The sequence below is a fragment of the Salmo salar genome, chromosome 07, assembly GCF_965601325.2.
Source record: "Salmo salar chromosome 07, fSalSal1, whole genome shotgun sequence".
NCBI lineage: Eukaryota > Metazoa > Chordata > Actinopteri > Salmoniformes > Salmonidae > Salmo > Salmo salar.
In genome coordinates this window covers 72,528,120-72,544,977 of record NC_138297.1, presented here as the reverse complement: position 1 = coordinate 72,544,977, position 16,858 = coordinate 72,528,120, and the positions used below count along the sequence as shown (strand labels likewise).

Sequence of the window (16,858 nt, the reverse complement as noted above, 5' to 3'; positions counted from 1 at the left end):
AGTCCTGTATGACAGCTCTGAACGCTATAGGCCCAAATCAGACAAATGTTTTTGTTTTGCCAGGCATCTCCAAGGATACATATTGAATACATATTCATGAAAAATATTGACACTATATGCATGTGTTAGATTACAACATGGAGGTCACCCTCAGTCCATGTAATTGATCAGCTATAACACACAAATAGCAATTTATTCAAATAAACATTACATTTTAGATAAATGAACTAGGAGAGATGAGACATGTATTCGAAGGCGTCTGGGTAACAGGGTTCTGAGTTGTTGTTCACAACGATATAATAAGAAGTGGTGTTCTTACCGGAACACAGAACCTACCAGGGTTCTGAGAGTTGTTGTTCACAACGATATAATAAGAAGTGGTGTTCTTACCGGAACACAGAACCTACCAGGGTTCTGAGAGTTGTTGTTCACAACGATATAATAAGAAGTGGTGTTCTTACCGGAACACAGAACCTACCAGGGTTCTGAGAGTTGTTGTTCACAACGATATAATAAGAAGTGGTGTTCTTACCGGAACACAGAACCTACCAGGGTTCTGAGAGTTGTTGTTCACAACGATATAATAAGAAGTGGTGTTCTTACCGCCAGGACCTTGTTGGTGTTCTGGATGTTGTCTATGTAGGTAACGTAGTGGTGGAGGTGAGGACAGAAGTCATCAAATCCACGTCCAAAGTCCCCGTTCTCCAGACGGACCAACAACGTCCTGCACAGAGTAGAGAGAGAGACAATTAACAATGATGATCATCAACAACACATCCTCATGCAAGATAACAAGTCAAGATAACACACCACATTATTCCTCATTAAACTAAATATCGTATCGTGACGTCCCTGGAAATTCCCTGCCCTAGAAATATTGCAATGAACATCACGGTACGATATTCTCACAATACTTAGGTGCCGATATGATATGTAGATCTGATTCTATATGTAAATCCGACTCTGTGTGCGGTGCCGATTCTGTGTGCGGTGCCGATTCTGTGTGCGGTGCCGATTCTATGTGTAAATCGGATTCTATGTGTAAATCGGATTCTATGTGTAGTGTGATTAGGTATAGGTATAGTGGGTATAGGTATAGTGGGTATAGGTGGTATAGGTATAGTGGGTATAGGAGGTATAGGTATAGTGGGTATAGGAAGTATAGGTATAGTGGGTATAGGTATAGCGGGTATAGGTGGCATAGTGGGTATAGGTATAGTGGGTATAGGTATAGTGGGTATAGTGGGTATAGGTGGTATAGTGGGTATAGGTGGTATAGTGGGTATAGTGGGTATAGGTATAGTGGGTATAGTGTGTATAGGTATAGTGTGTATAGGTATAGTGTGTATAGGTATAGTGGGTATAGTGTGTATAGGTATAGTGGGTATAGTGTGTATAGGTATAGTGTGTATAGGTATAGTGTGTATAGGTATAGTGGGTATAGTGGGTATAGGTATAGTGGGTATATTGGGTATAGGTATAGTGGGTATAGGTATAGTGGGTATAGGTATAGTGGGTATAGGTATAGTGGGTATAGGTATAGTGGGTATAGTGTGTATAGGTATAGTGGGTATAGTGTGTATAGGTATAGTGTGTATAGGTATAGTGTGTATAGGTATAGTGGGTATAGTGGGTATAGGTATAGTGGGTATAGTGGGTATAGGTATAGTGGGTATAGGTATAGTGGGTATAGGTATAGTGGGTATAGTGGGTATAGGTATAGTGGGTATAGGTATAGTGGGTATAGATATAGTGGGTATAGTGGTATAGTGGGTGTAGCGGGTATAGGTATAGTGGGTGTAGGTGGTATAGTGGGTATAGTGGGTATAGATGGTATTGGTATAGTGGGTATAGGTATAGTGGGTATAGTGGGTATAGGTATATTGGGTGTAGGTGGTATAGTGGGTATAGGTATAGTGGGTGTAGGTGGTATAGTGGGTATAGGTGGTATTGGTATAGTGGGTGTAGTGGGTATAGGTGGTATTGGTATAGTGGGTGTAGGTATAGTGGGTGTAGTGGGTATAGTGGGCATAGGTGGTATAGTGGGTATAGGTGGTATAGTGGGTATAGGTGGTATAGTGGGTATAGTGTGTATAGGTATAGTGGGTATAGTGGGTATAGGTGGTATAGTGGGTATAGGTATAGTGGGTATGGTGTGTATAGGTATAGTGGGTATAGTGGGTATAGGTGGTATAGTGTGTATAGGTATAGTGGGTATAGGTATAGTGGGATTAGGTATCGTGGGTATAGTGGGTATAGGTGGTATAGTGGGTATAGTGTGTATAGGTATCGTGGGTATAGGTGGTATAGTGGGTATAGGTATAGTGGGTATAGTGGGTATAGGTATAGTGGGTATAGTGGTTATAGGTATAGTGGGTATAGTGGGTATAGGTATAGTGGGTATAGGTATAGTGGGTATAGGTATAGTGGGTATAGTGGTATAGGTATAGTGGGTGTAGCGGGTATAGGTATAGTGGGTGTAGGTGGTATAGTGGGTATAGTTGGTATTGGTATAGTGGGTATAGGTATAGTGGGTGTAGTGGGTATAGGTATAGTGGGTATAGTGGTATAGGTATAGTGGGTGTAGCGGGTATAGGTATAGTGGGTGTAGGTGGTATAGTGGGTATAGTTGGTATTGGTATAGTGGGTATAGGTATAGTGGGTGTAGTGGGTATAGGTATAGTGGGTGTAGGTGGTATAGTGGGTATAGTTATAGTGGGTGTAGGTGGTATAGTGGGTATAGGTGGTATTGGTATAGTGGGTGTAGTGGGTATAGTGGGTATAGGTATAGTGGGCATAGTGGGTATAGGTATAGTGGGTATAGGTATAGGTGGTATAGTGGGTATAGGTGGTATAGTGGGTGTAGTGGGTATAGGTATAGGTGGTATAGTGGGTATAGGTATAGTGGGTATAGGTATAGGTGGTATAGTGGGTATAGGTATAGGTGGTATAGTGGGTATAGGTATAGTGGGTATAGGTATAGGTGGTATAGTGGGTATAGGTGGTATAGTGGGTATAGGTATAGGTGGTATAGTGGGTATAGGTATAGGTGGTATAGTGGGTATAGGTATAGGTGGTAAAGTGGGTATAGTGGGTGTAGTGGGTATAGGTATAGTGGGTATAGTGGGTGTAGTCGACTAGCGCCATCAATAGGATGCCAAATCCATATTTGGACTCAAAGTATCACTATAACATCGTCCAAAATAATATTGTGATCTGTAACAGCGTCGATCTCTCCCCCCCCCCCATCACTAAATATTACCACATAGAACCGTCTGATCACCACAGTGAAAAATAACATGAATAAATAAAAAGAGTGCTCACAATTAGACATATAAAGCCTGACTGCCCTGGTCTAATGATGCTCCCAGAGACATTACATCCTCACATCGCTGGAAGAAGGAGCTCTGAAGTTGATTTTAATAGATTGTAATGAAGCATCGGGCCAAGGTAGACCTGTTGGTAATCAGAAGACACACACACACACACACACAGCCAGGAGACACACACAGCCAGGAGAGAGAGACACACACACAGCCAGGAGAGAGACACACACACACACACAGCCAGGAGAGAGAGAGACACACACACAGCCAGGAGAGAGAGAGAGAGAGAGACACACCAGGAGAGAGACACACACACACACAGCCAGGAGAGAGACACACACACACACACACACACACACACAGACACACGAGAGAGAGAGAGAGAGACACGCCAGGAGAGAGAGAGAGAGAGAGAGAGAGAGAGACACACACACACACACACACACACACACACACACACACACACACACACACACACACACACACACACACACACACACACACACACACACACACACACACACACACACACACACACACACACACACACACACACACACACACACAGCCAGGAGAGTTGGGCTAACGAGGGCAAAGGGCAAGAAAAACCATGTTTCTTCCCTCCTCTCACAGCCAGAGGATATTATGATAAATATAAAACTACAAATTACAACTTCCAGACTGTTTTCAGGGTGATTAAATAGTGTGGCTGTCAGGAAGAAGGGAATGAGAAGATCGGAGAGGAGAGTGGAAGGGAGGAGGGGAAGGGAGGAGAGTAGAGTAGCGGGGAAGGGTGGAGGAGGAGAGGAAAGAAAGGAAAGGGAGGAGGGGAATAGAGAGTGGAAGGGGGAGGAGAGGGGAAGGAAAGGGAGGAGGAGGAGAGGGGAAGGAAAGGGAGGAGGGGAATAGAGAGTGGAAGGGAGGAGGAGAATAGAGAAGGGAGGAAGAGAACAGAGGAGAAGTAGTTATTGATCACACACACACAAAAAACAAAGCAGAACTTTGTCTCAGGTTTCCAACAGTTAAAAGGATGGACTTCCGTCACCCTGGATATAGTTTGATCTGTATCACACTACAATCACACCACATTACTCCTCATTAAACTCCCCAGACACACCTTGGAGGAATATCAATCTCTCAAATAGCTTAGTGATTGTGCTGTAGTTTCTCTGGGTGACGTGACGCTGTCTTCAGGGTTGGTTATTACAGCCTGTTACAGTGGCGCAGGGAGGAGGATAATTAGCTGTCATCTACATACCATCATTGTCTTGGTCACAACTCCTCATAAACTGCCTAAACAATGATGAACGATATGGGGAGGATCATCAACACAGTAAATACTTCTATAGAAATATAGAAGTCAGCTGTGTTTAATTACAGTGGAATTCCTGATTAGTGTGCAGTGTTGTTCCCCTGGAGTAAAGTCAATTTAAATAAAAAAAACTGGATGTCAACTGAGTTATACCTTCCTTCCTACATTTACCACACACACACACACACACACAATGCCCAACGATATAGACATGATACCTGACAGAAAAGACTGTCATTCCTCTATATCAGTCGACCACAAATGGATCTCATTGGTTCCATATAAAGCACTAGTAGCCATAATGCTTCATCCACTGACTCAATAGAAGAGCTAGTATAAAGACGTCCCACTGACTCAATAGAAGAGCTACGACAAAGACGTCCCACTGACTCAATAGAAGAGCTACTATAAAGACGTCCCACTGACTCAATAGAAGAGCTAGTATAAAGACGTCCCACTGACTCAATAGAAGAGCTAGTATAAAGACGTCCCACTGACTCAATAGAAGAGCTACGACAAAGACGTCCCACTGACTCAATAGAAGAGGTAGTATAAAGACGTCCCACTGACTCAATAGAAGAGCTAGTATAAAGACGTCCCACTGACTCAATAGAAGAGCTACTATAAAGACGTCCCACTGACTCAATAGAAGAGCTACTATAAAGACGTCCCACTGACTCAATAGAAGAGCTAGTATAAAGACGTCCCACTGACTCAATAGAAGAGCTAGTATAAAGACGTCCCACTGACTCAATAGAAGAGCTAGTATAAAGACGTCCCACTGACTCAATAGAAGAGCTACTATAAAGACGTCCCACTGACTCAATAGAAGAGCTACTATAAAGACGTCCCACTGACTCAATAGAAGAGCTAGGATAAAGACGTCCCACTGACTCAATAGAAGAGCTAGTATAAAGACGTCCCACTGACTCAATAGAAGAGCTACTATAAAGACGTCCCACTGACTCAATAGAAGAGCTACTATAAAGACGTCCCACTGACTCAATAGAAGAGCTAGTATAAAGACGTCCCACTGACTCAATAGAAGAGCTAGTATAAAGACGTCCCACTGACTCAATAGAAGAGCTACTATAAAGACGTCCCACTGACTCAATAGAAGAGCTACGACAAAGACGTCCCACTGACTCAATAGAAGAGCTAGTATAAAGACGTCCCACTGACTCAATAGAAGAGCTAGTATAAAGACGTCCCACTGACTCAATAGAAGAGCTAGTATAAAGACGTCCCACTGACTCAATAGAAGAGTTACTATAAAGACGTCCCACTGACTCAATAGAAGAGCTAGTATAAAGACGTCCCACTGACTCAATAGAAGAGCTAGTATAAAGACGTCCCACTGACTCAATAGAAGAGCTAGTATAAAGACGTCCCACTGACTCAATAGAAGAGCTAGTATAAAGACGTCCCACTGACTCAATAGAAGAGCTAGTATAAAGACGTCCCACTGACTCAATAGAAGAGCTAGTATAAAGACGTCCCACTGACTCAATAGAAGAGCTAGTATAAAGACGTCCCACTGACTCAATAGAAGAGCTAGTATAAAGACGTCCCACTGACTCAATAGAAGAGCTAGTATAAAGACGTCCCACTGACTCAATAGAAGAGGTAGTATAAAGACGTCCCACTGACTCAATAGAAGAGCTAGTATAAAGACGTCCCACTGACTCAATAGAAGAGCTACTATAAAGACGTCCCACTGACTCAATAGAAGAGTTACTATAAAGACGTCCCACTGACTCAATAGAAGAGCTACTATAAAGACGTCCCACTGACTCAATAGAAGAGCTACTATAAAGACGTCCCACTGACTCAATAGAAGAGTTACTATAAAGACGTCCCACTGACTCAATAGAAGAGCTAGTATAAAGACGTCCCACTGACTCAATAGAAGAGCTAGTATAAAGACGTCCCACTGACTCAATAGAAGAGCTAGTATAAAGACGTCCCACTGACTCAATAGAAGAGCTAGTATAAAGACGTCCCACTGACTCAATAGAAGAGCTACTATAAAGACGTCCCACTGACTCAATAGAAGAGCTACTATAAAGACGTCCCACTGACTCAATAGAAGAGCTACTATAAAGACGTCCCACTGACTCAATAGAAGAGCTAGTATAAAGACGTCCCACTGACTCAATAGAAGAGCTAGTATAAAGACGTCCCACTGACTCAATAGAAGAGCTAGTATAAAGACGTCCCACTGACTCAATAGAAGAGCTAGTATAAAGACGTCCCACTGACTCAATAGAAGAGCTAGTATAAAGACGTCCCACTGACTCAATAGAAGAGCTACTATAAAGACGTCCCACTGACTCAATAGAAGAGCTACTATAAAGACGTCCCACTGACTCAATAGAAGAGCTACTATAAAGACGTCCCACTGACTCAATAGAAGAGCTAGTATAAAGACGTCCCACTGACTCAATAGAAGAGCTAGTATAAAGACGTCCCACTGACTCAATAGAAGAGCTAGTATAAAGACGTCCCACTGACTCAATAGAAGAGCTACTATAAAGACGTCCCACTGACTCAATAGAAGAGCTAGTATAAAGACGTCCCACTGACTCAATAGAAGAGCTACTATAAAGACGTCCCACTGACTCAATAGAAGAGCTACTATAAAGACGTCCCACTGACTCAATAGAAGAGCTAGGATAAAGACGTCCCACTGACTCAATAGAAGAGCTAGGATAAAGACGTCCCACTGACTCAATAGAAGAGCTAGTATAAAGACGTCCCACTGACTCAATAGAAGAGCTAGTATAAAGACGTCCCACTGACTCAATAGAAGAGCTACTATAAAGACGTCCCACTGACTCAATAGAAGAGTTACTATAAAGACGTCCCACTGACTCAATAGAAGAGCTACTATAAAGACGTCCCACTGACTCAATAGAAGAGCTAGTATAAAGACGTCCCACTGACTCAATAGAAGAGCTAGTATAAAGACGTCCCACTGACTCAATAGAAGAGCTACTATAAAGACGTCCCACTGACTCAATAGAAGAGCTAGTATAAAGACGTCCCACTGACTCAATAGAAGAGCTACTATAAAGACGTCCCACTGACTCAATAGAAGAGCTAGTATAAAGACGTCCCACTGACTCAATAGAAGAGCTAGTATAAAGACGTCCCACTGACTCAATAGAAGAGGTAGTATAAAGACGTCCCACTGACTCAATAGAAGAGGTAGTATAAAGACGTCCCACTGACTCAATAGAAGAGCTAGTATAAAGACGTCCCACTGACTCAATAGAAGAGCTACTATAAAGACGTCCCACTGACTCAATAGAAGAGTTACTATAAAGACGTCCCACTGACTCAATAGAAGAGTTACTATAAAGACGTCCCACTGACTCAATAGAAGAGCTACTATAAAGACGTCCCACTGACTCAATAGAAGAGTTACTATAAAGACGTCCCACTGACTCAATAGAAGAGCTAGTATAAAGACGTCCCACTGACTCAATAGAAGAGCTAGTATAAAGACGTCCCACTGACTCAATAGAAGAGCTAGTATAAAGACGTCCCACTGACTCAATAGAAGAGCTAGTATAAAGACGTCCCACTGACTCAATAGAAGAGCTACTATAAAGACGTCCCACTGACTCAATAGAAGAGCTACTATAAAGACGTCCCACTGACTCAATAGAAGAGCTAGTATAAAGACGTCCCACTGACTCAATAGAAGAGCTAGTATAAAGACGTCCCACTGACTCAATAGAAGAGCTAGTATAAAGACGTCCCACTGACTCAATAGAAGAGCTAGTGATAAAGACGTCCCACTGACTCAATAGAAGAGCTACTATAAAGACGTCCCACTGACTCAATAGAAGAGCTACTATAAAGACGTCCCACTGACTCAATAGAAGAGCTACTATAAAGACGTCCCACTGACTCAATAGAAGAGCTACTATAAAGACGTCCCACTGACTCAATAGAAGAGCTAGGATAAAGACGTCCCACTGACTCAATAGAAGAGCTACGATAAAGACGTCCCACTGACTCAATCAGAAGAGCTAGCTATAAAGACGTCCCACTGACTCAATAGAAGAGCTACTATAAAGACGTCCCACTGACTCAATAGAAGAGCTACTATAAAGACGTCCCACTGACTCAATAGAAGAGCTAGTATAAAGACGTCCCACTGACTCAATAGAAGAGCTAGTATAAAGACGTCCCACTGACTCAATAGAAGAGCTAGTGATAAAGACGTCCCACTGACTCAATAGAAGAGCTAGTATAAAGACGTCCCACTGACTCAATAGAAGAGCTACTATAAAGACGTCCCACTGACTCAATAGAAGAGCTAGTATAAAGACGTCCCACTGACTCAATAGAAGAGCTACTATAAAGACGTCCCACTGACTCAATAGAAGAGCTAGTATAAAGACGTCCCACTGACTCAATAGAAGAGCTAGTATAAAGACGTCCCACTGACTCAATAGAAGAGCTAGTATAAAGACGTCCCACTGACTCAATAGAAGAGCTACTATAAAGACGTCCCACTGACTCAATAGAAGAGCTAGGATAAAGACGATAAAGACGCTTTTTTTTTTAACCTTTATTTAACTAGGCAAGTCAGTTAAAAACAAATTCTTATTCATAATGATGGCCTACCGGGGAACAGTGGGTTAACTGCATTGTTCAGGGGCAGAATTACAGATTTTTTACCTTGTCAGCTCGGGGGATTCCATCTAGCAACCTTTCAGGTTACTGGCACAACGCTCTAACCACTAGGCTACCTGCCGCCCCTGAAGATGAACCATTGATTCAATAGAATAGTTATTATGAAGATCAATGGAGGCTGCTGAGGGGAGGATGGCTCATAATAAAAAGGCTGGAACAAACATGTCTGATACCATTCCATTGACTCCATTGAGGCCATTATTATGGGCCGTCCTCCCCTCAGCACTGTTAAGCTCTTTCTCTGGTATTCAGAACCCGACGGACACGACGAAAGCTTAAACCAAGTTAATTCTTCCCAAAGGGTCAAACAGCTGTACAGACGACGACATATTCACACAAGCACTGATATTTAACCTTTTCTCCTACGCCGAGTCTCCTCCTACACATCTGAACAGCCAATGGATCCCTGTTGCAAGACAGAACCTTGGTGATATCTGTTCTTCCTCACTTCACCTGACATGACCTCTGCCCCAAAGTAGAGGTCGACCGATTATGATTTTTCAACGCCGATACCGATTATAGGTCCCAGAAGAAAAAAACGATACCGATTAAATCGGACGATTTTTATATATATATATATATATATATATATTTGTAATAATGACAATTACAACAATACTGAATCACTTTTATTTTAACTTAATATAATACATAATTAAAATCTATTTAGTCTCAAAAAAGCTAAACGTTTAAGTTCCTTGCTCAGAACATGAGAACATATGAAAGCTGGTGGTTCAATATTCCCAGTTAAGAAGTTTTAGGTTGTAGTTATTATAGGAATTATGACGCGTCGACTATTTCCCTCTATACCGTTTGTATTCCATATACCTTTGACTATTGGATGTTCTAATAGGCACTTTAGTATTGCCAGCCTAATCTCAGGAGTTGATAGGCTTGAAGTCATAAACAGCACTGTGATTCAAGCATTGCTAAGAGCTGCTGGCAAACGCAGTAAAGTTTAAATGAATGCTTTCAACCCTGCTGCTGCCTTCCACCACTCAGTCAGACTGCTCGATCAAATCATAGACTTCGTTATAATAAACAAACAAGAAATACGAGCTTTAGGTCAGTTAAATTGGTAAAATCCGGAAACTATCATTTCGAAAACAAAACGTTTATTCTTTCAGTGAAATACGGAACCGTTTCGTATTTTATTGAACGGGTGGCAACCCTAAGTCTAAATATTGCTGTTACATTGCACAACCTTCAATGTTATGTCATAATTATGTAAAATTCTGACAAATTAGTTTGCAACGAGCCAGGCGGCCCAAACGGTTGCATATACCCTGACTCTGAATGCAATGAACGCAAGAGAAGTGACACAATTTCCCTAGTTAATATTGCCTGCTAACATGCATTTATTTTAACTAAATATGCAGGATTAAAAATATATACTTCTGTGTATTGATTTTAAGAAAGGCGTCTACGGTTAGGTAGATTTGTGCAAAGATTGTGCTTTATCCGGCAATGTGTTTTTGTTAAATCGTCACCCGTTTGGCGAAGTTGAAGTAGGCTGTGATTCGATGATAAATTAACTGGCACCGCATTGATTATATGGAACGCAGGACAAGCTAGTTAACCTAGTATCATCAACCATGTGTAGTTAACTAGAGATTATGTGAAGATTGATTGTTTTTTATAAGATAAGTTTAATGCTAGCTAGCAACTTACCTTGGCTCCTTGCTGCACCTGCGTAACAGGTGGTCAGCCTGCCACGCAGTCTCCTCGTGGAGTGCAATGTGATCAGCCACAATCGGCATCCAAAAATGCAGATTACCGATTGTTATGAAAACTTGAAAATCGGCCATAATTTAAAAATCGGTCGACCTCCACCCCAAAGTACTCACTCACGGCTGTCATGGTGACTGGTACCAGACTGTGTCTCTTCTCCTCCCAGAGGATCCCTGATGTCTGACAATAACATATCCTGACATAATGTAAACGTAATACATTACCCTCTCTCCCTCAGTGACATGAATAAGTATATTTCATATTCTCAGAACCCCTCGGCAGCCTCCACTGATAGAGATGCACCAGTTTATCCAATACAGTCACACTCTACCCGCGTCCAAAATGTCACCCTATTCCCTTTATAGTGCACTACATTCGACCAGGGCCCATAGTGCACTATATAGGGAGTGGTTTGGGACATACTCTCAGTAATACACCCCTCTGTCTTCATCACGCCACTCTCAGGAAGAAAGCCTGTCAGTCTCAGAGTGGAGATGAGGACCTGTGGGACTCAACACCTGATCATTATTCAACACAGTACGATGCTCATTCTGTGAAGCTATAAACCACATGATTAAATAGAACACGACTATGTTGTAATTGGAACCATATTCCATACGGAACACAGAACACTACCAAAACTCTAGAACAGGGGGGGTTACTCAACTCTGACCCTACGAGGTCTGGATTTCTGTTCGACCTGATCATTATATTTTACACCCAAACCTGGTGTAAATCAGATCCTGATTAGATGCAGTAGAACTGGTTTTCCAGGACCAGAGTTGAGTTAGAGGGTACAAGAACATAGCTGGTTGTAGAAATCCAAATCTCACATTGTTGTTATTTACACACACACACACACACACACACACACACACACACACACACACACACACACACACACACACACAACGATATTAAACATGGCAAGGAGGACAGCGGTTAAGTTTGGTTCACCTTGTTCATGCTGTCACGCTGGCTTGAAGGTTTTAGGTAAAGTCGGTGCTTATCTGTTTAGTTTCTTGAGGAGATGTTTTCTACATTTGGAATTGGGTTGTGTGTGGGCTTCAGCAGACAAGGCCCTCAGCTGTCTGAGGCCTGTCAAAACAACACTCTGAACTACTAGTGAGAGAACCAGGGAGGGTGCCAATTAATGTCCTCCTCCTCCTCCTCCCTCCTCCTCCTCCCTGTCATTAATTATTAAAGAGATACTTACTGGTTTACTGAATGGATGGATGGAATGGAACTAAAGATGCTTTCTCTAATGTCCTGCCTCAGGGTGCCTTTGGCCTTCAGAATCTCCACAAAGTACTGCAAGAGAGCACACACACACACACACACACACACACGTACACACACACACACACACAGAGACGTACACACACACACACACACAGAGACGTACACACACACAGAGACGTACACACACACACACACACACACACACACACACACACACACACACACACACACACACACACACACGTACACACACACACACACAGAGACAAGAAAGAAAAATTTAGTATTTGTATAGCTAAGCCTGTCTGCTATCTAGCTGCATGGTGTTGCATTGGTTCCATTGGATTCCCATGAGACTGAAGCGGTTTAAGAGATTAGACCACCGACAACTCAATTACTCCTAGTCCGCGTCCCCAATGGTACCCTAGTCTAGGGTTGGCCGATTTTACCATTGCATCGTCATTTTTTTATTTTATATATATATATATATATATATTTTTTAAATCGACAATGTTTGGCAGCCATCGTCGACGGTGACGACATCGTGATGTAACAAACAACGGTTTAGCATATTTGACCTTGACTGCACCACCGCAGTCTGGCAGCGCACAACAGAGCAGTCCAGTGAACACACAGCAGGTCCACATGCCAAATGGCCTATTCCCCATCAGCCGTAGCCTACACGTTCAATACGCAGCAGGTCCACATGCCAAATGGCCTATTCCCCATTGGCAGTAGCCTACTGGACACCCTGTTGTCTGGCTTGTTGTTTTAACATGTGGGGTCATCACGGGCCTGTTGTCTGGCTTGTTGTTTTAACATGTGGGGTCATCACGGGCCTGTTGTCTGGCTTGTTGTTTTAACATGTGGGGTCATCACGGGCCTGTTGTCTGGCTTATTGTTTTAACATGTGGGGTCATCACGGGCCTGTTGTCTGGCTTATTGTTTAGACATGTGGGGTCATCACGGGCCTGTTGTCTGGCTTATTGTTTTAACATGTGGGGTCATCACGGGCCTGTTGTCTGGCTTGTTGTTTTAACATGTGGGGTCATCACGGGCCTGTTGTCTGGCTTATTGTTTTAACATGTGGGGTCATCACGGGCCTGTTGTCTGGCTTGTTGTTTTAACATGTGGGGTCATCACGGGCCTGTTGTCTGGCTTATTGTTTAGACATGTGGGGTCATCAGGGGCCTGTTGTCTGGCTTGTTGTTTAGACATGTGGGGTCATCAGGGGCCTGTTGTCTGGCTTGTTGTTTAGACATGTGGGGTCATCAGGGGCCTGTTGTCTGGCTTGTTGTTTAGACATGTGGGGTCATCAGGGGCCTGTTGTCTGGCTTGTTGTTTAGACATGTGGGGTCATCATGGGCCTGTTGTCTGGCTTATTGTTTTAACATGTGGGGTCATCACGGGCCTGTTGTCTGGCTTATTGTTTTAACATGTGGGGTCATCACGGGCCTGTTGTCTGGCTTATTGTTTTAACATGTGGGGTCATCACGGGCCTGTTGTCTGGCTTATTGTTTTAACATGTGGGGTCATCACGGGCCTGTTGTCTGGCTTATTGTTTTAACATGTGGGGTCATCACGGGCCTGTTGTCTGGCTTATTGTTTTAACATGTGGGGTCATCACGGGCCTGTTGTCTGGCTTGTTGTTTTAACATGTGGGGTCATCACGGGCCTGTTGTCTGGCTTATTGTTTTAACATGTGGGGTCATCACGGGCCTGTTGTCTGGCTTATTGTTTTAACATGTGGGGTCATCACGGGCCTGTTGTCTGGCTTGTTGTTTAGACATGTGGGGTCATCACGGGCCTGTTGTCTGGCTTATTGTTTAGACATGTGGGGTCATCACGGGCCTGTTGTCTGGCTTATTGTTTAGACATGTGGGGTCATCACGGGCCTGTTGTCTGGCTTATTGTTTAGACATGTGGGGTCATCACGGGCCTGTTGTCTGGCTTGTTGTGATCCTGCTCCCCCCCCCCTCCCCCCTCCGGACCAATCAGGGTAGCTTGGTAAATGCCAGATCCCTATAGCAAGACGAATCACTCGCCCAAGTGAAGGTCAAAAAAGAATCGGGCCAGTGGTGTCAGATATCACGTGAGTAGGCTAGATTTATATCCCTGAGCATGTGTGCCAAATTTCATCGCTGTGTCAAACAGATCAAGAGGTATTAACATGTGCCCGTTATAGCGCCACCGTGTGGTCGATATGAACGTTGTTCCATACGTTGAGTCTTGACAGTGTTTGTACCACATTTTTGTTACAATACCAATATCCATGCATTTATTATCCAGACCACGCCCGCGTAACTGTTTCTTGGTCAATAGCAGCCATGTTGTTTAGAGTACTAGTCTGTATTGCGTTGAGAGATCTTTGTCCATAGACGTCACATGTCAAGTTTCATGCAGATCGGTCATTCAGTGCCAGAAGAGTTGCATTTTAAGTGTTTTTCCCAAAATGAAAACAGGACATAAAATCCATCATGGCAGACAGTGTGAGCTAGTGTTTATAAGCACATAGTATAGCTCTCCGCCCATCTGAAGGCAGGGAAACACAGCCGGGCCTGGATTCAGAAGAGTATCAGAGCAGGAGTGCAGATCTAGGATCAGGTCCCCCCCGTCTATGTAATCTGATTCATTATGATCTAGGATCAGGTCCCCCCCGTCTATGTAATCTGATTCATTATAATCTAGGATCAAGTCCCCCCCCCCCCCCCCGTCTATGTAATCTGATTCATTATAATCTAGGATCAAGTCCTCCCCCCATTTCTGTTGAATGCATTCAGTTGTACAGTTGACTAGGTATCCCCTTTCCTGTTTCAGCAGACAAATGGTTGAGTCCCTAAATGGCCCCCTATTCCATACACAGCTCACTACTGTTCAACAGAGCCCCATGGGTCCAGATCAAAACTAGTCCACTATATAGGGAAATAGGGTGTAATTTGGGACGTATGACAGTATAAATAGCAGGTGCTGTTCACATACCGTGTTGACTAGTTGTAGTTGTTTACAGTATTTCTGTTCAGTTTGGACCAGGGCCCTGGCTGTACGGGTTCTCTTTCTCTCCCACTTCTCTCTCTGCTCCTGGACACTACGGCTGCTGGTCGGGCCCACGGGGGTGGGGGAGAAACTCATGGTCCTACTGGGGCGGACTCCAGACCAGGACAACTGTAGACAGATGAAATCATTAGGGGGAGAAACTCATGGTCCTACTGGGGCGGACTCCAGACCAGGACAACTGTAGACAAATGAAATCATTAGGGGGAGAAACTCATGGTCCTACTGGGGTGGACACCGACTCCAGAGCTGTAGAGAATAAAACATTGGACGTTTTCTTACTTTTTCCAAACCATTATAGGTTTCTGAAATTCACTAGGCCTAGAAATCTCACCTGAAGTTTGTGAAGAGGCTATATCCACCAGCAATATTGACAATCACACTAATATTTTTTACATCGTCAAAGAATAAGTATTTCATAGAGCTCAATAACTAATAGTATTGCAGGAGACCAAAGGACACAGTGCTGAGGAAGGAACTGTGGTTGGTGATGCAATTAGTCCCTCGCACGCACGCTCTCAGACCCAGTCCTCCCTCGCCCGCACGCTCTCAGACCCAGTCCTCCCTCGCCCGCCCGCACGCACGCTCTCAGACCCAGTCCTCCCTCGCACGCTCTCAGACCCAGTCCTCCCTCCCTCGCACGCTCTCAGACCCAGTCCTCCCTCGCTCGCACGCTCAGACCCAGTCCTCCCTCGCTCGCACGCTCTCAGACCCAGTCCTCCCTCGCACGCACGCTCTCAGACCCAGTCCTCCCTCGCACGCACGCTCGCTGACCCAGTCCTCCCTCGCTCTCTGACGCAGTCTGTCCTCTCTCCCTCTCTCCCCCCCCAGAAAGGCACTCTGTGTGTCATTGATCAGACCCTGTTGTTTACAGTGTGTTAGTTAGTGAAAGGCTGTCGTTGACACTCGGCACCCTGGGAGATGTCACTGGGGTTAATTGCTGCTAAAGCGCTGCCCTCAGACTAAGTAATGGCCTTGGATTCTAACGCTTGTCCCAAATGGCACCCTATTCCCTATATAGTGCACTATGGGCCCTGGTCTAAAGTAGTGCACTATAAAAGGGAATAGGGTGCCATTTGGGACTGAACCCAGGTGTCTCAGCCTGCTCTATGGTGCTACAGAGGAGATGACACTAATGAGGGAGTCCAGGGAGGATACCTAGTTAAGGGACAACAAGGGGAGAGGAGGGAATCAGAGACAGGGAGAAAGCACTGGGTTACACACACACACACACACACACACACACACACAGAGAGAGAGAGAGAAAGGGACACCTCTTAGCCAGGTGACATGAGGGGAGAGAGAAAGGGGAACACCTCTTAGCCAGGTGACATGAGGGGAGAGAGAAAGGGGAACACCTCTTAGCCAGGGGACATGAGGGGAGAGATGTAGAGAGAAAGGGGGACACCTCTTAGCCAGGGGACATGAGGGGAGAGAGAAAGGGGAACACCTCTTAGCCAGGGGACATGAGGGGAGAGAGAAAGGG

At 44.1% G+C, this 16,858-nt stretch overlaps 1 protein-coding gene across 5 annotated transcripts in view; it reads right to left on the bottom strand.

The window, feature by feature from the left end:
• Positions 1-16,858, bottom strand: part of LOC106591484 (rho guanine nucleotide exchange factor 39) — a 107,024-nt gene that overhangs the window by 87,101 nt on the left and 3,065 nt on the right. For all 5 annotated transcript variants that reach the window (XR_014392966.1, XR_014392967.1, XR_014392968.1 and 2 more), the window contains exons 2-4: positions 15,301-15,483; positions 12,296-12,390; positions 604-724 (exon numbers count right to left, since the gene is read on the bottom strand). Coding sequence is in view for 1 of the 5 variants with exons in the window: in XM_082978046.1 (XP_082834172.1) it covers positions 604-724; positions 12,296-12,390; positions 15,301-15,450 (366 nt within the window). In the remaining 4 variants the exon portion in view is untranslated. The remainder of the gene's footprint in view (positions 1-603; positions 725-12,295; positions 12,391-15,300; positions 15,484-16,858) is intronic.